Source organism: Choristoneura fumiferana, chromosome 19 (assembly GCF_025370935.1).
Source record: "Choristoneura fumiferana chromosome 19, NRCan_CFum_1, whole genome shotgun sequence".
NCBI classification, from domain to species: domain Eukaryota; kingdom Metazoa; phylum Arthropoda; class Insecta; order Lepidoptera; family Tortricidae; genus Choristoneura; species Choristoneura fumiferana.
The window spans coordinates 2,979,583-3,006,275 of NC_133490.1; the positions used below are offsets into that span (position 1 = coordinate 2,979,583).

At 37.6% G+C, this 26,693-nt stretch overlaps 1 protein-coding gene across 1 annotated transcript in view; it reads left to right on the top strand.

The window, feature by feature from the left end:
- The window catches only part of LOC141438595 (uncharacterized), a 120,558-nt gene that overhangs the window by 86,874 nt on the left and 6,991 nt on the right, over nucleotides 1–26,693 (top strand). The window contains exons 4-14 of the mRNA XM_074102461.1: nucleotides 17,381–17,469; nucleotides 18,542–18,650; nucleotides 19,478–19,681; nucleotides 20,219–20,330; nucleotides 20,913–21,029; nucleotides 21,767–21,875; nucleotides 22,377–22,555; nucleotides 23,292–23,369; nucleotides 23,889–23,933; nucleotides 24,220–24,296; nucleotides 25,275–25,376. Of these exons, the coding sequence (XP_073958562.1) occupies nucleotides 17,381–17,469; nucleotides 18,542–18,650; nucleotides 19,478–19,681; nucleotides 20,219–20,330; nucleotides 20,913–21,029; nucleotides 21,767–21,875; nucleotides 22,377–22,555; nucleotides 23,292–23,369; nucleotides 23,889–23,933; nucleotides 24,220–24,296; nucleotides 25,275–25,376 (1,221 nt within the window). The remainder of the gene's footprint in view (nucleotides 1–17,380; nucleotides 17,470–18,541; nucleotides 18,651–19,477; nucleotides 19,682–20,218; nucleotides 20,331–20,912; nucleotides 21,030–21,766; nucleotides 21,876–22,376; nucleotides 22,556–23,291; nucleotides 23,370–23,888; nucleotides 23,934–24,219; nucleotides 24,297–25,274; nucleotides 25,377–26,693) is intronic.

Sequence of the window (26,693 nt, forward strand, 5' to 3'; positions counted from 1 at the left end):
TTTGAATTCGGAACGTCAGAACTTATAAGCACGTGATCTGTCGCTCATGTGCGCTCGCCGACCAATCACAACGTCGCTTATAAGCGGCTGGCCAATGGGAGCGCACCGCTTTAGAGCGCCATATTTGACAGCTGATAAGAGACAGACGGGTAAATGTTCGATTAAATTTTGGAAAAGTTTTCTTTGTGCAAAAAAATAATGATTTTCGGATGTTGGCTCTTGGTTTATGTACCTATGTTGAAAAATTTAATGATTTCTTTTACGTTTATTTCTTTGATTTGATATCTTTGCTGTACTTTTATATGTAGTGTAACTGGAATTGTATTTATTGCTATACAAGATATTAATTAATTTGTATTAATTAACTGAAAACCTCACGCATCCTAACTGGTATAGTGCATGTACGGCCAAGGACTTTAATTCATGAGCCACCATGGACCCATTTCACAGTAAACGTCATAGTGACATCGCATTAATTCCATCCATGACGAAATGTAGACAATATTTTTGATAATCTACCTCTCGAACTAATTAGGATTTCTTAGGATACTTACTAACTTATTGAAACTTGTCTCATCATCATCCCAGCCTATATACGTCCCACTGCTGGGCAGGGGCCTCCTCTCAAAGCAAGAGGTCTTGGGCCATAGTTCCCACGCGGGCCTAGTGCGGATTGGGAACTTCACACGCACCATTGACCGTTTTTGATATATTCAACTTTGAAGTGACAATGTCGGTGGTTTTCCAATTTTTTGTTATTAATAGACTGCAAGGAGAGGTTAATGTTAATCCTACACTCAATCAGCGCGCAAAATTTTCGTGGCATTTTTGATCTGTCATAGTAACTTTTCACTTATCGACTTCCGATGTTCAATATCGATATATCGATACACAATATATTAAAAAAGATAAAAAGTAGAGGTCCACAATAGACGGCTGTATCGTTAAAGACCGATCTCTTCCAATTAAATTTTGAGCAGTCGAAAATGTGAAACTTATAAATAAGTAGTTAACATTTTTTTTTTATTCAACTGGATGGAAAACGAGCAAGTGGGTCTCCTGATGATAAGAGATCACCACCGCCCATAGACACCTGCAACACCAGGGGGATTGCAGATGCGTTGCCAACATAGAGGCCTAAGATGGGATACCTCAAGTGCCAGTAATTTCACCGGCTGTCTTACTCTCCACGCCGAAACACAACAGTGCAAGCACTGCTGTTTCACGGCAGGATTAGCGAGCAAGATGGTGGTAGCAATCCGGGCGGACCTTGCACAAGCCGTGCACCACCTGCAAAAAATTCTAATTTTAGAATTCAATTTTATATTGAAAGTCTGTTGTAGTGCTAATAAGTGTTCCTAGTTTTTTATAAAAGATATTCGGATTGTTATTTTTCGATAATATCATTATCGATATCATTTAGGTAGAGTCGATATCTGAGAAGTCACTATGACAGATCAAAAATGCTGTGAAAATTCCGAGCTCTGCTCAGAATTTGCTATTGTCAGTTACGTTTCACCGTGCGACTAATATCTCTAATGAATTAATGATACTTGTAAAGTTTTTTACACAACTAACGTAAATACATACAACCACGCCTCTCTCCCAACGAAGGGGTACGCAGAAACCACTTGTTTCCACCTGCTACAATCCTGACATGTATGTATACTTTCACTTCATCAACACTCATTAGTCTTTTCATACATGCTCGCCGGTTTGGGTGCTCTTGATCTGACCTTCCTTTAGGACATCCCCAATCTGATCATGGAATTAATTTATTTATTCCAACATAAAATTACAGCATTACAGTAAACACCAATGCGCTGTAAAATTCAAATTATACAAACAAAAAGACATAAAATACATAGAAAAAAATATATGAATAGCTAGGGTTTTATTAATTTTAACTGACGGATAAATGTGATACCGTCTCGCGTCTATTCAAACAAAACAAACAGACACGACATCATATTTATCCGTCAGTTAAAATTAATCAATGGGTGGTGAAACAGCCCCTAAGTTGATTAATTATACTCTACAAGTTGCAACCTGCACGGAGTGTCATGCGCATGTTCGAATTAGCTTAATTTAATTGTACGTAAAACTAGACCGGATATCAGGCGGCCGGATATCCGGCTGTCCGGCCAACGGTCCCGCCGAATATCCGGTATCCGGTATCCGGCCAAACCACTATCCGTTTCATCTCTAGTATGCATACGGTTCGTACCTACGCTTCGATTCCGTAAAACTCAGGAGTGCGACAGGGTGCGAGATACATTTGCCGTAGGTCAAACCGCTGGATTACGACTTTTTCAAGTTAAGTTACATAATTGGAATTCTTATTGGAATTCACTTACTTACAGACCTGCAAAGTCGCGCTTTGACATATCTCACTCCATTTTTTAACCCCCGTCGCAAAAAGAGGGGTGTTATAAGTTTGACCGATATGTGTGTCTGAATGTGGCACCGTAGCTCTTAAACGAGTGGACCGATTTGAATGCGGTGTTTTTAATTTCATCAGGTTTCTAGCGATGGTTCTTTGATATGTTTCATTAAAATCGATTCAGCCGTTTTTGAGATATTAAACTTTGAAATGACAAAGTCGGGGGCTTTCCTACTTTTTTTGGTTAGGTTATTACCAAAAGCACTACTTTACCTACACATAACGTAACCAACAAAAGGTTGGCAAACCTTCGAAATTGTCACTTCAAACTTCAATATCCCAACATACAAGTTAACATCGTTGTTTGTCACAAATGTGATATTTATAACGAAATATCATACATAATCTTTGGCGGGAAATTCGTTAAGGTACTGACGTCCGATATACCTAACTTCCGTTTCAAAAGTAACAGAACCGGAACCGACACCATCCGAAACGGATGTTTAATATCAAACGGAGGTTCCGACTTAACGGAAACGGAATCTGAGATCCGTAACATCCCTGGAGTAAATACTAGAGCGTTCCCGAGAATGATCGTGTAAGGGGCTGTTTCACAACCCATTTATTAGTGTTAACTGACGGTTAAATGTGATGCCGTCTTCGTCTATTCAAACAAAACAAATAGAGTCGGCATGTTATAGCGGCAATAGAAATACATAATTGGTGAAAATTTCAACTGTCTGGCAATCACGGTTCATGAGTTACAGCCTGGTGACAGACGGACAGATGGACGGACAGCGGAGTCTTAGTAATAGGGTCCCGTTTTTACGCTTTGGGTACGGAACCCTAATAACGGCGAAAGCTCGATGTTCTGTTAGAAGTGATTGCTCAAGTTTATCAGAAACTAGTTGATGTTGTGAAGTTGCCAGTATGATCAAAATCAAAATCGTTTCTTTGTGAAAGATAAGATGTTTCGTTAGATAACCAAAGCGACTTGTTTATATCATTAACAGAATGTTATTGCGATGCAAAGTTATTAAGTAATTTTCTCCAAAAACTAATGTGATTTTTGAAATCTATAGCTTTTTGGAGAACATTTTTCCGGATTTTTCAACTCTCTTCATCTAGTGAGTGTTTCTCCAACTAGTGAAGGTTGACAGTCAGCTTTTGCCACTTTGAAAAGCTCCATGCGATATTGCACTGCCGACTTCTTCCAGCGACCCATTGCTCTTTTGCCTGCCACTTTGCCCATCATTATCAGTTGCAAGAGTTCGTATCTGTTGTGTCTTACGTGACCAAAATAGTCATTTTTCTTTTTTTGATGATCTGCATTAGCTGGCGTCTCCCAAAACGGCGTAGCACTTCAGTTGGTCACTCGATGTGTCCAGCTAATGACCAACACGCCACATTTTGATTTTTTAAATGGTGGTTAAATGTTTTCGTACATTTATCTATGTTTGAAGTATACCAGACTACATTTTAGACAAAAATTTCGATTAAAAAACCATTTAAGGGGTATTCATCCTAACCGAAAAACCTTCTGAAATATTCTGACGAATATAGAGACACATTAAAAGCCTGGACATATGTAGTATCACACTACAGCAGGGTTTCTCAAAGTGGGGTACGCGAACCCCTAGGGGTTCGCTATTCGACGGTAGGGGGTTTGCGACAAGGTTTACTTGATGGTGGCTGCAAGACTGGCAAGATGATTAAGATTGGTTTTTGAAGTCTTTTTGTATTTTTTATTTCAACTCCAAATTTCGTTGTCGTCTAGAAACTATAACAGGGGTACGTGGATACTATCATGACGTTAGATATTATCATTTAATGATATTGTAAATCTGTTTAAAAAAATATACCTCGTTGAGTTTCTTGCCGGATTCTTCTCAACAGAGGTTTTTCCGAACCGGTGGTAGATTTTTCTTTGACATTCATAAGTTTTAGCCTAAATTGAATAAAGATATTTTGACTTTTGACTTTTTTGACTTTTTAAAGACTGAAATCAATTTATTGACCTAGTCCTCAGATCATACAAACAAGCATTAAACGTCCAAGACTCGAGAACAAACATTCGTATTATTCATACAAATATCTACCCCAACCGGGAATCGAACGTGGTTGTTACCACTTGGCTTATCGGTCGTCTTCGTCACCGGTCCAGACTACCTAAGTACCTTGGCATTATGACATTTTATATCATCCAAAAATTATGGCTATCCACTCACTTCATTCGTGTAGCTAGAGCTATCAACTTTATATATTTCTAATTTTTTTAAACCTCTAAATGGTTGAAGATACACAATAAAATATTTTCAAAATACAGACTTTCATTATGACAACATTAAAAAAAGCGGCCACGTGCGAGTCTGACTCGCCCATGAAGGGTTCCGTAGCAGCAAGTAACATAATGTACTTTACGAGTTATGACGTATTAAAAAAAAACTACTTACTAGATCTCGTTCAAACCAATTTTTGGTGAAAGTTTGCATGGTAATGTACATCATATATATTTTTTAGTTTTATCATTCTCTTATTTTAGAAGTTACAGGGGGGGGGACACATCTTTTACCACTTTGGAAGTGTCTCTCGCGCAAACTATTCAGTTTAGAAAAAAAATGATATTAGAAACCTCAATATCATTTTTGAAGACCTATCCATAAATACGCCACACGTATGGGTTTGATGAAAAAAAAATTTTTTTTTTTGGGTACCTCTCATAGACATAAAGTGGGGGTGATTTTTTTTTCTCATCCAACCCTATAGTGTGGGGTATCGTTTGATAGGTCTTTAGGGGTTTGCTAAGACGATTTTTCGGTTCTAAAGTGCAAATTTTCATTAAAATCGAGCGTCTCCGCCCTCTACAATCTAAACCAGTGGGTGCAAAAAGTTGATAAAATTCAGGATGGTAGTATATCAAACTTACAAGGAAAACTATAACGGCTAAGTTTGCTTGAGAATTATTAGTAGTTTAAGAGTAAATAGCAGCCTAAGGTATAAAATATACCTAAACTTGGAATATTCCATGCAAAATAAGAAATCCTTAGAAAAATATTACTTTATTTTTTTGTTAATGGCTACGGAACCCTATTTCGGGCGTGTCCGACACGCTCTTGGCTGGTTTTTTTTTTGTTAGAAGCCTTCTGTTTAAAGTTTTTCAAAATCTAAGAGCAGTAGGTACAATACACAATAGAAATATTCTTTATTATACAAATAATTTTATACAGAGACAAAATGCAGGGTAGACAATTAGGTCTTATCGCTTAAAAGCGCTCTCTTCCAGACCGACCTTTAACATTACCATACCATTTTTCCAACCACTATACCATTACCATTTTGCAAGGAAAATTATATTTTCATCTATCCGCAATCGGATAAAAATAGTCAATTTAAAAAGCTTAAGGCCATATTTAGACACGAATTAAGCACCGTTAGCGATGTACACAAACATTTAATTTCAACTCCTATCTAACTCCCAAAACGTTCCTATAACATATAATATATTATACATAATTTCAAGCTAGGCGTCTCTCAACAGCGGGTGGGCGTGTCTCTTTTCAGCGGCGGCCTGTGATTGGCTGGCGCTCTACAGGGGTTCCGCCTGCCGCTTTTCAGGGAGTGAAATATACCAACGTGAAATCACTTTATATGACTTTGAAATAATTTATGTAGACGATTTGCTTGTCATAAATTACTTGATTAGATGTTTAGAGTTTGTTAAAGGTATGATTATTTATTTGTACGTGATTGTCAGATTGTTAAACCTTTTGAAAATATTACGTTGGCAAAATACGTATTAAATAGATTATATTACCTATTATTAAGTATTGCTTTCTATTCAAAAACATTTGAAATTATCATTACACGTATTGTTGACGTTATCGCTTGAGCAATTACTTAAAAAAAAAACACTCACAGCAGATTTTTTTTCGTATTTTTTTTTAATTTTGATATACTTTAGTTTTTGGGACAGCTACCAATCAATCAATAAAAAAGTGTTGCAGAATAAACAAAATGAAAACGAATTCATAGCATAAAAGAACCAAACTAAATTAATTAGTTGTAATTAAAAAAAAATGACGCGACTGATAGTTAACTTTAATTAAGAAAAAGTCGATTAAACGGCGAGTGTGGTGGGAGCAAGGGAGAAGATAATTTATTGATCTGCGCGGGAAGAAGACGGAAGATATAGCGATGCTGTATGCAGTGAGACAGGTAAGTGTTCAATGAATCCAGATAGTATTAGAAAAGGCTTTGAATTCTCAAAAAAACTAGCCATATGCGAGTCGGACTCGCGCACTGAGGGTTTCGTCCAATATTTATAGGTATCTATGAATATACGGTGTTAGCAGAGCCCCTCTTGTAAGCAAAATGTACAGTCGAGTTCATAAACTTGTGACCAAAATTTTGATCAAAAATATCTGAACACGACTCTATTGTTAACGGCGTAGAAGCGTGTTCAGATATTTTTGATTAAATTTCTGCTCACAAGTTTATGAACTCGACTGTACGTAGTGTGGGGTAATTTCAAATGGTTACTGACATAAGCAGACGGATATTTAAAATTAAGTTTTTTAAACATTTCTTATTGGTCACATAACAGCTACCTTCATACCAAATTTCAATTTTATTTAATAAGTTCATTATGTGAAATGAATAGACTTCATGCAAGCAATTTTTTTTTTGTTACATGAACCCTTAAAAATTCCATACACACTCGGGAAGATTTCTTTTTACTCTTATCCTAGTGGCTATTTAGATAAGTTAAAATGGAATAAAATAATTTCCATGGACACCCGCGACCTTATGATAGCTACGTGTATCTATATATATTTATACTAATCTATACTAATAATAATATTATAAAGAGGAAAGATTTGATTGTTTGTTTGCATTGAATAGGTTCCGAAACTCCTGAACCAATTAAAAAAAGTCTTTCACCGTTGGGAAGCTACACTATGTCCGAGTGATATAGGCTATATTATATTTAAAAAAAAATAGGGATCCGTACTTAAACTTCAATAATGTAACCCAAGGTGTAAAAAAATAGTCATAAAATTAATGTCTTTCATCGCATGCACTGCGGAATATTACAAATAGAACAAAAAAATGTTATGATGTGTAAGGTAATGAACAATTTAAAAGAATATATCAGTATGTACAAAAAAAAACTCCATAAGTACTTACGTATTACCAACTATTGTAGTTATATCACTATAACTACTTTTTTACAGTTTAAAAGTTTATAGAAATGCCGACTAAAATTAGACCATTTTATTCATACCTTTTTATAAATCATTTCATGTTCAAGACTGTTTCAAAATATGTAGAAAACTTTTTGAATTATTCGAATCGGACGTTCCATTGAAAAGGTATTATGAATTTAAAAATATCAATGAAACCAAAAAATGTGTTAAAAATAAAGTTGCGTTAAATACTCGTGATGTAGGTATAGATATCCTTTTTGTACAATAAAGAGTATAAACAAACAAACAAACAAACATTTCATAATATTGTAAATCTGTTTTAAAAAAAAATATATACCTCGTTGAGTTTCTAGCCGGATTCTTCTCAACAGAGGTTTTTCCGAACCGGTGGTAGATTTTTTTTGACATTCATAAGTGTTATAGCCTTAATTGAATAAAGATATTTTGACTTTGACTTTGATGCATTTGGCTTTTTTTTATTTGGCTGCCATACAACAATCGTGATTTTTTGCCGTTTCTCGCTAATGCTTAATGTTGTATAAATAAAGGTACAGAACCCTTCCTGTGTAAGCCCGACTCGCGCTTGGCCAGGTTTTTGAAAATTTTGCCCGTGCAAACTAGAGTCTGCCAGCACGGAGACCTCTTTACCTGAACTGTCCAAAGGAGGGTTATTTTGAATACTGTACCCGTACGGAGCCGGGGCGGGCGCTAGTGTAAGATATGCTTGTTCATGCAGTTCCTCCACCCCCACACTGTAAAAAGTTGGAAAACCCCCGACTTTGTCACTTCAAAGTTCAATATCTCAAAAGCGGCTGAACCGATTTTGATAAAACATGTCTAAGAGCCATCGCTAGAAAACCTGTTTTCAATTAAAATAAATCTTAAATCATATTTCTAATATAATTACTTGATTTTTTTGTAATGGCTATGGAACCCTATCTTGGGCGTGTCCGACACGCTCTTGGCCCGTTTTCACATTCCAATTACCATAAGAAGAAGGATTATGATAATTGGAATAAAGTTGCCAGCTTGTATAAATACTTCCGTTTCGCTAGGTACCTAAGTTGGGTATTCTTTAATATTAAGTAGGTACCAAGGCACTTTTTGTAAGTGGACCTATATAACTTAAACTTACTTATAAGCAAAAGTTGCAAGTAAATTACACAATTTTATGAACAGCTTTATCATTCTTGTACTCGTATGTGCTCTGCCATAAATTCAAAATTCAAAATTCAAATGATTTATTCAGTAAATAGGCCGCAATGGGCACTTTTAACGTCATTTTTTTAAACTACCAGCGCTTTCGGAAAGACATCATTGCCAAGAAGAATGCGCCGCAAGAAACTTGGCAGAAAGTCATTTTTCATAAAATATAATTACAAATAAATATTTAAAAACTATATTATACATTAAAGAAAAAAAAATACAAAAAATAATAATAAAAGAAATACAGGATGTGGTCTACCGCCCTAAAACTGATAATCGTTTCATCATCCCAGCCTATATACGTCCCACTGCAGGGCACAGGCCTCCCCTCAGAATGAGAGGGCTTGGGCCATAGTTCCCACGCGGGCCCAGTGCGGATTGGGAACTTCACACACACCATTGAATTGCTTCGCAGGTTTGTGCAGGTTTCCTCACGATGTTTTCCTTCACCGCAAAGCTCGTGGTAAATTTCAAATGTAACTCCGCACATGAATTTCGAAAAACTCAGAGGTGCGAGCCGGGGTTTGAACCCACGACCCTCTGCTTGAGAGGCGATGGGTCAAACCATTAGGCCGCCACGGCATGTCATAAAACAATACTTAATGCCAATAGACGTGTCTGTCAACTTGAAAGTTCGACTTTAGCCACGTAAGTATTCATTATATAGGGACGTGTTTAAAAATTGATAGACCACTTATTTGGCTGATGGTACACATAATATTTTCATTGCCCTAAACAAACCAGGGCAATATTGTCCCAAACATGTATTGTTTTTCGCAACAAACGAACCCTGTTATTAAAGTATAAATATAAATAATGAAAATAAAATCGTCTACGAACCTTTATTGTTGCATGTTATGTTTGTTTGTAAAACTGGGATGGGATGAAAACAAAACATTCTATAATAATATCAACAGTTTTGAAGAAAGGGCTGTATTTTATTACAGATGTATCCTTGCGTGTATTTACAAGCACTGTATATTCTCTGCTGTGTTTTAAATTTCATTGTGTATGCTTTTAATAAATGAGAAAGTTTCTGAGTATGTGTGTTGTGTTCCTTCACGCTAAAACAGCTAAACGAAATTTGAAAAAAAGAAAGAAAATGTTTATTCGGCATTAATTATAAACAAAGATACATAAACTAAGATATCGATTTGGTATAGGGATGTGTAGCTGAATCCTCTGGAATAACACATAAGCTACCTTTTACCCCGATATCCCACGGGATTGGGATACAAGCCAAAAATTCCATAGGTGTTTTTTTTTATAGAACGTTAATGAGCATTACGATGTAGGTAATTAAAATACAAGCACTACGACCGTTAAAAAATCTATTCGGAAAAAAGCTCTGTATATAGGTAGAAGATAAACCGTCACAAACTCAACGTGATATATTTTGAAAAAAAAAATACTTACAGTAAAATAAAGATCGTTCATTATCACCCAACAGAAGTACAGTAATAATTTCTTACGGTGCACTACTTTTAAGTAGGTACCCTTTGCGAGGGACTGAAGTTCAAACTAGGTAGACCTATATTACGGTGTTTTTTTTTAAATGATTCATTTCGCAAATGTTTTATTTGGCAAAATGCATATTATTCTGAAACTGTGAACTATTTATTCAGAATTTATTTCAAGACCATTGTGTAGAACCCTATAGATTTGGTTAGATTCGTCGTATATAATACTCGAAACATTTACGTTTCTGAATAAAATGCATTTGGCCAAATGAAACTTTTGTGTAACGAATCATTTGTAAAAAAATGTTTTGGTTTGTCATTAGTGAACCCCTGTATTACCTACAGATTTCCAGACCTTCACCCCGGAAAATTTAAAGAATGAAATACTACATATTATACATATAGTATACAGTATGTATCAGAACGAAACGCAAAGAAAGATACCCATTAATGTTTAGACCACAAATATGATTATGGTGCCTGGCTTATGGAAATTTAGCATCTTTTTGTGGTAGTGAAAAAAATAAAAAATAAACCATTATTTTATAACCTCCTGTATTATTTATTTACAATCTTATCAATGACAAATAATAAAATGACATAAATGTTAGCTGATAAGTTAAGCCTAAAATGCGTCCTGCACGTCTCTAGAACCCGGTTGGTTGTGAAAATGGTCCAAACCTGCTCTTCCTCTCTCACATGAAGTCGTCGAGGCCCTTCTCGGTTAATCGTCACCGGCGGGTTCTTTTTCGTAGATGGATAAATCGCATTGACGATCACACGGGCGTTTTTGAGTTGCCTTCGTGCGGGAAAGCTCTCCGCGTACAGACGAAGAGAGGCATTCCCGTTACTCCTACACAAGGACCACATCCATAAGTTCCTCCGCAGAAAAGTTTAAAGGCATTCATCCATCCATCCATTCCAGCCTATATACGTCCCACTGCAGGGCAGAGGCCTCCTCTCAGAACAAGAGGGCTTGGGCCATAAGTTCCCACGCGGGCCCAGTGCGGATTGGGAACTTCACACGCACCATTGAATTGCTTCGCAGGTTTGTGCAGGTTTCCTCACGATGTTTTCCTTCACCGCAAAGCTCTTGGTAAATTTCAAATGTAATTCCGCACATGAATTTCGAAAAACTCAGATGTGCGAGCCGGGGTTTGAACCCACGACCCTCTGCTTGAGAGGCGATAGGTCAAACCACTAGGCCACCACGGCTTCATCAGTATAAAGGCATTATCAGTATTTTTTGATTAAATTTCTGTAGATTTTATCTGACACACGAATGTCAAACCTCGACTTGAAGTTTCAATTTAAAGTTTGTCTATGGTACTAATACTCTATGATTTAAAGAAAAAAGTCCAAATAAGTGATTTAAACTTACCTCTTTCAAAATAACAATAACAAGGCTTTAACAAGGTGACAAATCTAACATGTCAAAGTTTGGTCAAAGTAAACTACAATGTTATGCGAAATCCATATACTTACTTAATGAATAATAATGTAATAAACAGATAACGATATTACAGAAAGTGGTTAGTGTTTATCGTACTGTAGGCAGTAGTGTGGTAGTGCGGTCATAGTTGAAATTGCAGTAATCTGATATGTGGATTGGTTTTGATTAGTTTGTTTACGTTAAAAAACAGCGTCATACTGTTATACAGGATGTTACAAGAATCTTTAACCGACTGCAAATAAGAGGACCTAAAGTCATGTTGAGATTGAGCAAATTAAAAAAGCAACTAAAAGTTAATAAAAAGTATGTTATTACAACAACTATACTTTACCATCAGCCAGGTATCAGCTTTGCCTTTTGTTCTGTTACATACTGTATAGCGCAGAGAATTATTATGCAAACTTAATTCAAGTCCAGGTTACAATTACATGGAGTGAACAATCCATTTCGTCCATCATTTTCTGGAATCAAAAAGAACGAAATCGTTTCATAAAATCGCGTTAAGTCACGTGTTTTTGACGCGTGACTGACGAACAAACAAAATAACGCCTCGTCAGTATTTGTTAGTATAAATAAAGTGTTTGTACATACGGCACGTATGGGCAGATTATTGTTCTATGTACGCGATAGCGGCTTCGGTAAATAAGGAATTTAATGTTTGGCATGATGTAACGATGATTATTTAAGTTGAAAAGAGACGCAGAATTAAAGAGGCTTCCGCTGCGGATTATGTAGTCAACTTTGTATATATGTAATTCATTATGAATAGTAATAGATAATAAATATCACGGGACACTTGACACCAATTGACCCAGTCCCAGAGTAAGCAAAGCTTGTGTTATGGTTATTGGGTACTAGGCAACGGATAAACATACTTAAATAGATAGGCCATTTTTAAATTTAATTTAAATTAAATTATAATTTACTGTTTTCTGTTTTATCCTACTATTCTATTATAAATAAGTAAATAGATACACATACTTGTCGCGGTGGATGCGGAAAGCACAAGACCGGTCTGAGTGGAGAGCCTTGGGGGAGGCCTATGTCCAGCAGTGGACGTCTTTCGGCTGACATGATGATAATGATGATACAAGATACATACTTGTATTATACACAAAATTGTGTATTATGTTACTATTTTATGTGTTTTCATGTATTTTTTTTTGTTTATTTGTGTGTAATTGTGTAAATTTTATTGTATTTGTGTGTCTTCCGTATTAGTGAATAAATGTCTTCTTTCTTTCTTTCTTTCTTTATTCGTAAAACACATAGAATTAGAAGATTAAAAAAACTTCTTTTCATACAGTGTGAAAGTGGAGGAGCTGCAAGAATACAGCAGGGCTACTACGAAACTCGAAACTCGAAGTTCGTGTCGTGCGGTCCCTCTGACACTTATACTATTTAATACGAGAGCGAGAGGGACGGTACGATACGAGCTTCGATTTCCGAATGTCGTAGTAGCTCCCCTGCACTTGAAGATTTTCGAGCCGGTTTGTTTAACTCTTCTAGATTTACTATTCCAATCAGGACCAACGGTTCTTTCACGTCGCAAAAGTTAGTCGCCGTCTGTAAAATAAATCGGGTAGGTTTGTTATCATCTTTAATTAAACTAGAGTAGAGATTCTCAAACTATGCTCCGCCAAGTCCCGGGAATCCGCAAAGGTTTTGACCATACATTTATTTAGGCATTTAACCGTATGGCATACATTTCAAATAGGCTTGGGTAGTTTTAAAGATAAAGATAGATACACATAGTAAAACGAAGACTTATTATAGAGAACTAGCTTTTGCCCGCGGCGTCGAACGCGTGGAATCCGGTTATCGCGCGCTGTTCTCTCGGGAACTGTGCATTTTTCCGGGACAAAAAGTAGCCTATGTCACTCTCTGGCCCATAAACTATCTCTACAAAATATTTTTTATTCTAGCCCAAAGAAACGACATTCATAATAATAATATGTTTTTTTTTTATTCGACTGGGTGGCAAACGAGCAAGTGGGTCTCCTGACCCACTGCTAAATAAAAACCACTGTTAAATATCAATTTATCATAAGTACATTAAATAATAAACACGTTATCATTATCACTTATTATATTATTATTTAACATCCAATAAAATGTCGATCCTCATTCGCTGTTTCAGGGCTTTGGGAAATATTTAGTTTTCCATTAAAGCTGGTCGTCAAAAAAGTTTGAGAATCTCTTATCTATATAGAGCTATAATACGCAGCTTACATTTTAAATTAAAATGTGCTTTTTGAACTATATTCATTATTATTTATTATTATTTGTGTATTGCGAAAAAATTGTTTTAGTTGTCGTGTTCACTGTTGATGTATACTTTTAACTCCTAAATGGTTCCAACGGAAGACCAGCGTCGGCCGCAAGGTTGACATCATGCTGAGTTGGGACCATTTCGTGACAAAATTTATTTCCTTTTTTTCTTTTATTTGTAAAAATGTCACGAATAAATGTTTTTTTTTCTTTCTTTCTTTCTTTATAGCCAGTTCCGTATTTAAAAGGAAGCCAATAATCATTAATATTCCTGGATTAACTATGAAAAGCAAAATAGTAGGTTCTTTGTTGTTGATCTAATCAGTTATGCCCACGACCGAACGGAGAAGGCAACCTTTAAAGCGAGAGGTTGTTTATTTGTGCGCTAACGAATTTTTCCATCTATCTCAAGAACGATTAGACCGATTTAGAGGTAGCGTCAGAAATACAATACAATACAATACAATAACTCTTTACTGCACACCAATACACAGCAAGCAGTACAGAAAAACAGGTATATACACAGAGACTTTCTGAGGTAAGCAATAGGCGGCCTTATCGCTTCATAGCGATCTCTTCCATACTTTAATATGTATTTAAGTTTGATATGTGTTTAAGTATGTATTTATCTATGTAAGTATACCCATAGCTTAGCGTCGTTTTGGACTAGGTCAATTGACCAGGATATTTTATTTAAGGGGTAATGCGGCCAGCGTCATGGGAACCCTGCCACAGGCAGATCTTTTAGACGGGGTATTCTTTTTATAATTTTCATTGTTACAGTTAGTTAAGCTATCTTGGGTTAGTTCTTTTTTATGTATGTAAACTCATAATTATCCTGCTTTATATTGTCTTTCTTTTTTTTATTTATTATTATTATTGAATATGAGCCGGCGCTCTAGCTTTTTTATATCATAATTTAACTAACCGTTGGGTTTTTGGTTCAACGCAATATTCAATATGCTATAGCCGTTAAAATTAGTTATGTTATGTTATATATCATAGCGCTAGCTGGCCACTTGTACGCTGTTGACATAGCTATGTTTTGTGAAACATCTCGTACGGTGTTGGGTGAGGTCATATGGCAAATATGTTTACACGGCTATTGGCTAGTTATAATAACATGTGCTATTTTTTATACCGTCAACTTATACAGGCTGTGCGTCGGAACGATTAGATATAGTTTTAGTTTTGTCGCCGTGGTGGCCTGGTTTAAAGCAGTGTTATGGGGTTCTGGGGTATGGGGGAGGCCTATGTCCAACAGTGGACGTCCTACGGCTGAAATAATGATGATCATGATGACCAATGAGTTCTTCGAATTTATTCCCGAAACTTTAATTGAAATTTGCCAAGTGGAAGGTTGGCCAAGTGGTTAGAGAACCTGACTACGAAGCTTGAGGTCCTGTGTTCGATTCCCTGGCGGGGCAGATATTTGTATGAATAATATGAATGTTTGTTCTCGTGTCTTGGATGTTTAATATGTTTTTAAGTATCTATTTATCTATATAAGTATATTTATTCGTTGCCTAGTATCCATAGTACAAGTTTTGCTTAGTTTTGGACTAGCCTAATTGGTGTCAAGTGTACCATGACCATGATATTTATGATATTTATTTACATAGCGCTTTAGTTGAAATGAAATGAATCTAATTTAGGAAAAAAAATCGGTGACAAATTACAAAACCGCATCATCCTTCTAAACTATAAGGTGCTCACTGTATATTCCTTTGTAAATATATAATATAGTGTTACATCTAATGTTTATAATTCTGCGACATGACGTACATATTGTGTAAACGAAATAATGTAAACAATCTGACATCATGTTGGGGCGAGGTGGCGGGAGTTCATGACTCTACTGAATTGATTTTAAGTAGATTTGACTTATTCCACTTCCCACTAGTAAATTAGAAACGCGAAAGTTTGTAAACAGTCTGTTTGTTGGCTTTTCACGCCTAAACTGATTTAGATGGAATACATAGCGTGAGTACCGGGGCAGGAAATAGGATAGTTTTTATCCCGGAAAATTGCAGTTCCCGCGGGATAGCGATAAATGGATTCTACGCGGACGGAGTCGCGGGCAACAGGCTATCTTGATGATAAAAACAGAGCTTTCTTCTATAATCATAAGAACAAAACGGCGATTTTGTGTGTTGCATGAGTAGTATGGTTCTTGCAATGTAAAGCTAGATATTCACATGTGCAAACACACAAGGAAACATTCACACACACATACACACACACACACACTTTAGTTTTTTTTTTAAGTACCTAGGTCTAGCTTATTAAGTATAAGTTCCTAATTATTGTTACGAGCGTAGACTGTAATTTAAAAAAATCTACTTTTTGGAAGAGCGGGGTCTCCTGCTACAGGTAACCTATTTACCTACTAGGAGGCCTCAGACTATACTTGTAAACGACACAGTTATAACAATAAAAAATATTATTATTATTATTATAGTACATATTATTTTCAAAACCCCCTAAATATAGTTAAGGGCTTGTCTGGTGGAATACAAATATGACCAATTAAAATCAAATCTAAGATGGTCGCAGGCACAAAAATAAAAACTTGAAAATGAAAAATAAGATTTTTTGAATTATCTACATCATTATTGTTTTTATTTTCAATAAAACCGTTTACTTAACTTAATTTTTTTAGATACTTATTTTTCATTTCGTCTTATTATGCGTAAATTTCAGGTGTCGCATTGTGTGGCCCTCAGCAGTTGATTGCTATAGGCCAATGGTTCCCAACCAAGTGATCCGTTTACCACCAGTGGTCCGCAGGAACCAAAATATGGTTCGCAAATGCTTTCAAATTTCGCGGCCCATTAATTAGTTTATTTTCAGATTGGTTCACTTTATTTTTCTTGTACGTAATGGTCCCTGCCAACAACAAAGAAAAAAAAGTGGTCCCTGGTCATAGTCATAGTCATATCTCTTTATTCCATTGACACAAATAAATTATGCACTAGAACAAGTCTTACATACGAGTATTACAAAAATACCTACAGTTAACAAAGGGAAAAAATAAATTTAAATTACAAAAATTGGCATAGAATTAAACGAAATATGTAAAAGGTCAAGAAAAGGTTGGGAATAACTGCCATAGGCTGATGATCATGGTGGGTCGAACAACTTTTTCTTGCAACTCGTTGCTATAGTTACGGTCTAATCAGTCACTCTTTAACTGTAAGTTTATAGGATGAAAAATTACCAAACATGTCTTTTTGTGGTTAAGCCCCTTCTATAATAAATAAATTGGTCATCTAATAAGCATGTTAGTATAATGTAATACAACATTTCTGTACCTATCTACTAACAAGAAATATTTGATCCACCCTGATAATGAAAATGATGATGATGGTGATGATAATGTGTGTCTGTTTGTCTGCAGGGTCCCGAGCCGGCACTGAACTCTACCCCGGGGGGCGCCGCGAAGCCGCCGCTACTCAACTCCTTCGAGCTGGACCGCTGTTTGGACAGGTAAAACGGCTGCGTCAGTGCGACACGTCAGCTCTTCAAGTATATTGACAAGAGAATAATAATGTCCGACCGAAATTTCGGTTTCGGATTTGGTTTCGGCAGGCCCTATACTTATACTAAGTGCAAAATTCGAACTTCGCTGACGCTTATATAAGGTGCTAACAAATTAGGTACCAATATTTTTACAGCAGATAGTACGTATCTCTAGGAGTAGACTTAAGTATAAAATATTTAAAAGTTTATGTTACTTTTGGAGATTATTAGAGAATAAACTTTGGTGCGTCAAAACACCCTGTTAATGAGATAATTATTAGCCAGTGATTAAAACTTCTTTGAAAGTCTTGAACATAACATTTATTATTTTCATCGTAACATTTCTACAGTTTCTGGAAATTTCGAAGTGTTTGTACTTATAGTTTCGGAATAATTAGCATAAAAAGAAACGAAATAGACCTTTCTTTGGAATAAAAATCTATCGAGCAAATTGTCTCTAATCGTGTTATCCTCTCCTAGTTCGTTAGAATATATAATGAAAAATAACATATTAAAATATCATTTGCGTATGTCAAGTACTTTGCTTACAATATCGCAAAATAAACTGCAAAAAATTTCGAATGCCTTGTCTTAGACATAATAGGTTTTGTTAAAATAACGTAAAATGCATTTTTGTTAAGTAAACACTACTTAGTCCATTCCTTCCATAACTTTCTAAAGCTCCTAATCCTTCCCCTATTTTAAATTTCATGTGACATTATCAAACACTGAAGACATTGTACAGTCACCAGCATTAATATCTGCCACAGCGGAGCGTGCAAAAATATCTGACACCTCCTTCCGGCTCTAGAAATAGAGTCGTATCAGATATTTATGCACGCTTGTTGTGTCAGATATTGGTGCTGGTGACTGTACTGAAGAGTGACAGTTAGTCGGCGGCCCTATAGCCGGCGTAAGTAATTACGAGTATATCAAGGACGCTGCTGAGACGTTATACTGATCCTTTTTTCTGTACTGTGGTTCTATTTAGTTCTTGTGTTTCTAGTGTGTTAGACTGGACAAGATTATGTTTTCGCAGAGAGGAGTCCGGCAGGTGGGGCGGCGAAGCGGCGCGGCGGCGCCGGCGCAGCTCGCCCCCGCGCCGCGCCTCGCCCCCGAGGGACCATGAGCCTCTCGCTCTCGCACGGGTAAATACCTTCATTTTATAGTAATAAATAAAGCTTATTTTTTCTTGATTTCCGTTAACTTGGACATGCGGCTCATAAAGATAGAAATAGAACTATTTGGTAATTAATTTTTTGGTAAATCGAATTTGAGTTATTTTCACATTCAGTTTTAAAGGTCAAATTTGTAAAATTGTAAAAAAATGGCAAATGTTGACGTAACACATAAGAGAGATCAAAATTATTACTTAGAAAGTTCATTAGTATACCTAGTATGAAGAATTTTGAAAATTAGATTCTCATCAAGAGGATCAAAAAACTTGGCAGTTATTTGGAACTTACAATTGAATTTCAGCTTTAACGATGACCGCAAAGGCGCAAATTAATTCCGCAAATCGATAAACTCAAGAGGTCAAACCGAACGACCCTTACATTAGATAGTGCAAAGATCAAAATTAGACATTAATAACATTGTAATAAGAACCACGGCACGCGTCATCGTGAATGACTCTACCTATAGCAGTAATTAAGTATGTACTAGGTACTCCGCTGCCAAATGCTTCCGCTTCCCCCCCTCTTTATGATCAATTGTAGAAGCAATCAACAGCAACGGTCCTGAAAAAAAGCATGAAAAAATGTAGCATTCGGAGTGACTCTTATAAGCCTTGGTGCATGACCTCAGGCCGCAAAAAAAAGTTTTTATAGCGATAGTTTTGAGTAGAGTTTTCCGAACTGGTGGGAGGTTTATGGACATTTATAAAGTGCTTGTTATACTTATACCCAAAACTGGATAAAGATATTTTGACTTTGATTTCGACTTTGAGCGTTATTAATTCGCCTAATCTCCCCAGGCATCAGCCCCGACGTCCCCAAATGCGGGATCAGCCCATTCGTCACCCGCGCCGGTCTCGCCAGCCGGCAGCGCCGCGGGCGCGCGCTCCCCGCTGCCGCTGGTGGCGCCGGATCTACTGGCGATGCAGCTCCTCGACCAGCACTCGCAGCTCCAAGCGTTGATGAAGCAGAGGCTGTTCCACCAGCATCAGATGCAGAAGCAGGTGAGAAAAGTCTTTATTACAAAAGCATGGCGTGCATTGAGTAGACAGCAGGGCAGGCAGTGCTGGTGGTGCGCTGCTGCGGCGTAAACTATTAACCTGCCTACCCTGGAATCGACCCAATGCACGTCATGCTTAAAGCACTTGCAGCTTTAAGCTCTTAAAAAGAAGTCGCAATTCCAACAGTACCTATTTCATGTAGGTCATGAAAAAATACTTTTTCAGCAACATTTTTAGTAGAACTTAGTGCCGCTTTTTGACTGAAATTGCTTGATCAGCGTTTGTAAATTCAGATGCTAATAAAACATGGACTGTGCCACCAACTTTACATCCAAAAGGAAACGAGAGAAGACTCTTTCTAGAGGTCTTGTGTCAGCTTTTAGCCAGAATGAACTTCTAAGTGATTTCTGAGAGTAACTGTTTACGATGAGAAGCTAAATAAAGGCATAAAAAGGTCACTATTTGTAGCTGCCCTTCGAATCCGGAAATGAAACGTTCATTCTGCTATCATTCATTTATTCTTTTAATTTTTCACAATAGCACATGTCCTCGGAGGCAGCTAAGCGACAACTGGAGCAGTCTCGGCTGCAAGACCAGATTAACCTGAACCTGTTGTCACAATCGCATCTTCCACCTCCTGATGCTTCTCCTGGTAAGCTTCTTTAACTCTTACACTAACCAGCAATTGACTATCTCATATGATGCTACATGCAGATGAATCCGAAGACGTAGCTACTGATTCAGTAACAGCCTTGTCACTCTGGCCTTGAATATCCTCAAATGATATTTATCCGGTAAAACAGATGACGCCAGAGCAGAGGCTATTGCAGTTCAACTAATTTATACTAAAACGGGCTATTTTTCAGAGTTTTCTCAATTCTGATTGCCCATCCTGTCTTTCACCCCGCACCTTGTCTCATTCTCTTTATAGGTAAGATGAAATTCTGATTCGTGCCAATAAAAACTGACTCGAGTGCTTTTAGAGGCGACGCACGTCACTTGCGGATAGTAATATGTTTTCTTTTTAAGTCCTGTTTTGTTTTTACTTATAACCTATAGCGTGCATTGAGTAGGCAGCAGGTCAGGCAGCACTAGCGCTGCCTACCCTGTTGTAATGCGGCGCAAACTACTGGCTGCCTATGCCAACGCTGTAGCTACCGAAGAGTTCCACCCACTACCACTGTTGTGAAGTGTTGGAAGAAGTTCCAATACTTATCACGCATGATGCCCGCAGGATCCCTGGGCGCACAGCTGGGCGCCCAGCAGCAGCAGCTCGTGCAACAGCTGCAAGCGGTGCAGCGCCAGTACCTCATGCACGGGCCGCTCTCCGTACCGCCCAATGCTCCACCAGGTCTGCTATTATAACTAACATTCACCCGTCTTTGCTCATAGTTGGAATCCTGGAATTCAATTGAATGCTCATGAAAGTTAATTAAAAAATCCATTTTTGGGGAATGTTATCATGGTCTTCAATAAGTTGCATGAAGATCACCCTTACAAAAAAGTATCAAGTCTCACGTAGGTACCAAGATGCTCATTTAAAAGCACTATTAAGGGATTAACTTGTCTGAACGTCGAGGAAATTATTACTCGTTAAGTGATAAATCCCGGGTGTTGAAAAAGTTGTGTATAAAAATCATGAAAGTAGGTATAAAACCTTCAGGATAAGGAACTAATCTGTTTTGGTTATTTCATATCATATTTATTTATTCAAAAATATACAAAAGAAGCGAACAAAAAGTATACCTGGTTTATCTGTCGCTACGTCGCTTAATATTATTTCACGTGCCCTTATCCACCCCTCACAGAGGTACACGACCACCACAGCACCTCATGCAAACTCAATAGCATGAAACTATAAAACTGTTATTTCACTAAGATAACGTTTGAGCTTGAGTCCTTTGGGGCCCTGATCGTCAAAATGTCAAATACTTAGAATGCCTAAATATGAAATATATGGATAGATGCATACTTATCAAAGCCGCCGACGCCACCCCGATAGTAGCGGGCATTCTTCGTGGCGTTCTAAAGGCGAGGCTTTTGTTCAACAGTAGATGTCTTCTGATTGATGCTGATGGTATTACGCAGGTCTGATGCTGTGGGGCAGCGAGATGGAGGAGCACCCGCTGTTCGGGCGCGGCGTCTGCAAATGGCCGGGCTGCGACGCGCTCGCCGATGACTACCCGGCATTCCTCAAGTAAGACCTTCAGATCGACCTGACATTTACATGATCTTGACTTCTGATAGTTGCGATAGATGGCACCTCGCGCCACTATTTTCGTTTTTGAAAAATCTTAATATCTGTTAAAAGGCAGGAGGCATATGAACATGCGGTTTATCTGATAGGATATGATCACCACCGCCTATGACTACCAACTACCAACGACTGAAAGAGAGTCATTCTGCCCTCTTCAGCAAAAGGGCGCTATCTCAAAATCACTTTTGAGTTATTCATACCATGTGATGCAGAATGTCTTAAGCTACTACAGTACAGTAGTATTGATAACACGGAAATGTTGTTTTTTTTTTAGATAAGTTGCAACTTTTGGCTTAAGGGGCACCATCATTGGTCTGTTGGTGGCCTCCAAGTATAAGCCCTTTTCATTTGTCGTCTTTTGGCTTAGGAAAGCACCATTTGGTCTGTTGATTTGATGGCCATTAAACCAAGTATAAGCCCTTTCCATTTGTCTTTCTACAGGCACCTGGAAGCGGCGCATACCCTGGACGACCGGTCTGCTGCGCAGGCGCGCGTGCAGATGCAAGTGGTGGCGCAGCTGGAACTGCAGCTGCGCCGCGAGCGCGACCGCCTCGCCGCCATGATGCGCCATCTGCACGCCGCCAGGGACTCCGGCCACCACCCGCCCAAGCACCCACACGGTAACTGTCAGCATCATGGTGATAGTAATATCACCAACAACAACACCGTCATAATTGTCATCATCTTCAACAGAAACAACAACATCATTGTTATTGTCGTCGTCGTCTTCGTAGTCATCAAAATGATCATCATCCTCATCAACATCAACATAGTCGTCAATGTCGTTATTGTTATCGTCATTATCATCATTACCATCACCATCATATTCACCATAATTATCATCATTATCGTCATCGTCGTACTAACTGGTGACTCCGGACTGTCCGGACACCACGTGCCAGCCCAAGCACTCGCACGGTAACTTTATTTTTATCATCATCATAATCTGAAAGTATTGTATTGTATTGCATAACTCTTTATTGTACGTAAAACATATGAAAATATTACATAAAACATAGTACAAAGGCGAACTTATCCCTCAAAAAATTCCTTACCTTCCACCAGTCTTTTGACTTCTGGGTATGACCTGGTGGTAACTTTCTCAACCCCCACTTCGCTTATACTGAAAACAGCTAAAGCCCTCTCAATCTGATAGGAGGCCTATGCCCAGCATTGGGGTGTATAAAGACAGAAGATGATTCTGAACACTAACAGAACAAACTATTATGGAACTTAAATAAATCGTTTTTCTAATTTGAAACCCCAACTTCTCCATAGGCACACGTTACGAGTTACATGCAAGAGAGATTTTTAAGTTTCTCACCCATAGTAACATTAATAATGTACTTATTTCAGGAGCTACCAATGAGGGTGCATCTCCAGGCCCAGTTCGACGTCGTGTCTCCGATAAATCAGGCGTCACTATAGCTGGTGGTAAGTCTACAAGAGAACCCCCACTTATTTACGCTATAAAAGTGCCTACACCCAACAAGTCCCTTAACAATGCGCCCTAGAAACCAAAATTTGGCATTGTTGTTGTCATTTCTGTGGCTGGATACGCACCGTACTGACTCATTTAGAATACTGCAAATTAGATCCGAAGTACAGGTTTAATCGATGAAACATTACAAAAAGGTATCACCAAATGTTTGACTACATTTTTTAGTTATTAAAAATGCAAAACATCCAAAACATAACGACACCTTAAATGAAAAATATTAGCCGGAGGTCATTTAGATTCACTTAGTTACTGATCGAATTATTCTGGATCTATTTATGTAAATCCAAGCTTAGACATTTAAATTCATTGATGCCTTCAACATCTTTGTTCATTGAAATTATATGCACAACAAATACAATTTGTACATCTCATGCTCCTTTCCCTCCATAAAAAAGGACACGTTAGTAAATTTAACTGTTATAAATTGAATGAGGATCATTTCTGTCTGTAAGGTCTGCCATACATGCTCGAACGAGCTGGATTAGACGTGCAACAAGGTAAAACAGTATTACAATTTCAGTCTTTAGGTAATCATTATTTATTTAGTTTTCTGTTCTGAAAACAGCTGACGCCTGAACGCAAGATTGAAGCATGCGTTTTGTTGCGGCTTCTTCTTTTCAGTTTATTCTTTATAATGTATACGCATCTTCGTTGTTTTTGACAAATTCAACTAAATTGATTCTCCCGTGAGGGTGTCTATTGTACCTATTTTATTAAAAATAACTCGGATATTATCAATGTTTTTTACATCAACGTCACTAACATTTTGGACTTTTTTTACAGAGATTCAACGCAACCGCGAGTTTTATAAGACCGCTGATGTGCGGCCTCCGTTTACATACGCTTCGCTCATTCGTCAGGTTTGTATATCAAAATTATTAACTACCTTTATCCGCGACTTCATCCGCACCGAAATAAATGAGAGTTGACTCTCTCCTTCTTGTTTCCGTAACTACTGTGCAACATGTCATCCCATCCCATATTTTACCTTTTTTGGAGTAGAATTCCAAAAACCCGATCTTAACTCTCGCTTAAATAAAGAAAAGAAAACGTGTGCAAATTTTAACGTCATTTAACCCAGATGTTGAAATGTCAGTCAGTCAGTTTGTCATATTATATTCATTCAATCAGCTTCTTCTTTTATGTGTATACATTATTATGTATTAAAATTGCATATATTTGCAGTTCGTCTTTTTTGTCTGGACCGCAAGGTTCCTTATCAGATTCAACGTTTTAAATCTTTTAGTTAATTAGCCTATCTAATTTGTCTTAGACATAAGTGTGTCTTTGTTTTTCTAATTCGGTTTCAACGTCATAGCGTAACGTCAGAGCTTCTCATGAAGCCGCATCATCATCCTTTAAACTAACATTATCAAACATCAAATAATCAATGTCTCTGTTTTACTAAGGCTCTTACAAACTTATATTTAACTTCTAATATTCGTAATTTATGTGCATGTAAGTTGTTTTCAAATCAGTTGAATTTGACCTACCTCTAATAACCGGAGCGATTTGAAATATGGACAGACAGAAAACCTTATTAGGTAATTGGTATCTAAAATTAGGCTCGTTGAAGTGGTAGTGGGTTGGCCATATAGGAACAGATGGCCGTTGGGGCTGAAATGTTTTCGAATCGAGATCGGGAATCTGCAAGCGCACACCAACGAGATGCACGGATGACTTTATTAACGGGTTCCCGGTGGGTGCAGGACGCTTCCAACCGAAGTAACTGGAGATCTATGGGGGAGGCCTATGTTCAACAGTGATACGCCTACGGCTGATATCATGATGATGATGAAAAGTAAAGTTGTTAATAATGTTTTTTTTTATATTTCCAGTCCATCATAGAGTCTCCAGATAAGCAGCTGACGCTGAACGAGATCTACAACTGGTTCCAAACCACCTTCTGCTACTTCCGCCGCAACGCAGCCACGTGGAAGGTACGTTGTAGCTTTTATCTCAGCTCTTTAGGTCGGCAAGGCATTTGTAATACCTCCAGTGTTGCGGGAGACACAATCGCCATCAGATGTTTCGAAGCGGCTAAGGTAATCAAAAGTATCGAAACTTGAACTCTAATTCTTTGAAAATAAAGTGCATGTTCCGATATTTTTGACCACCTCGGCGGCTCCGAAATATCTCACGGCGACTGTACGTTTGCCTTACTTCAAAAAACTCAAAGAAATGTGAAAATCGTATCACAATGCAATTGTACTATACGATTGTACGATATGATATGAAGCTAATCAAAAATGAATTTAATTAATTATTCATATCCTGATGAAGAGTCTCACAGAAAGGTATTTGGAAAAGTATAGTATATTTTTTTTATAAGTAAGTATTAAATGTGTTTACTAAATAGTTTCCAACAAAATCACATTGACGAAGAATAATTTTAAATGTTTGGTGGTTGGTTCCGTTGGGAATTATTTATTAATGCTAATGTTATGCTCAATTGAAAAATTGATGACTTTACTGATAAAATCAATGTTATTCCTAGGTATGTTAAGGTTTTAATACTGATGACGATGATTTATTGCTTCATGCAGAAGTTTATCTGCAGCGCGATAATGTGGAATAGAAAGCTAATGAACAAATTAATGAATGAATAAGTGAAATAGCCACAATCTACTCTATATTTCGAAATCATACAAAACTACTGATTGTCGTATTTATCAGCTTCACGCTAAAAATGCCCCTAAAAAGCTAACCTGAAAAGTATTTCAAGTGTGTGCTTGAAGTTCCCAATTTGCACGGTGTCCACGTGGGAACTACAGCTCAAGGCATCTCTTTCTGAAGACCTATGTAGACTGAAGATAATGCCATAAATTTGACAATTAGGAAGAATGTGGCGACCTTGACGACATTTTGATACCTATCCCTGTATACTCGTAGTTGCCTTTGTATTAAAAAAAAAGCAATAAACCATGGTCATCAGATAGTCATAACCCGCGACCAAATATAAACTAGTATAGTACAACAGAACGCAGTGCGTCACAACCTGTCGCTCCACAAGTGCTTCATGCGAGTCGAGAATGTGAAAGGGGCGGTCTGGACCGTCGACGAAGTGGAGTTCTACAAGCGGCGGCCGCAGAGGGCCGCGCACGCGCCGCCGCCGCCCATACACGCGGGGTACGGACCCCGGCTTCATGACCAATTCTTTGTGGATTACACAGTTACACAGACTACACGGATACACAGAGCACTCATACTATTACACTGTAACATGGACGACTTTGTTACACAGGACGACGATACAC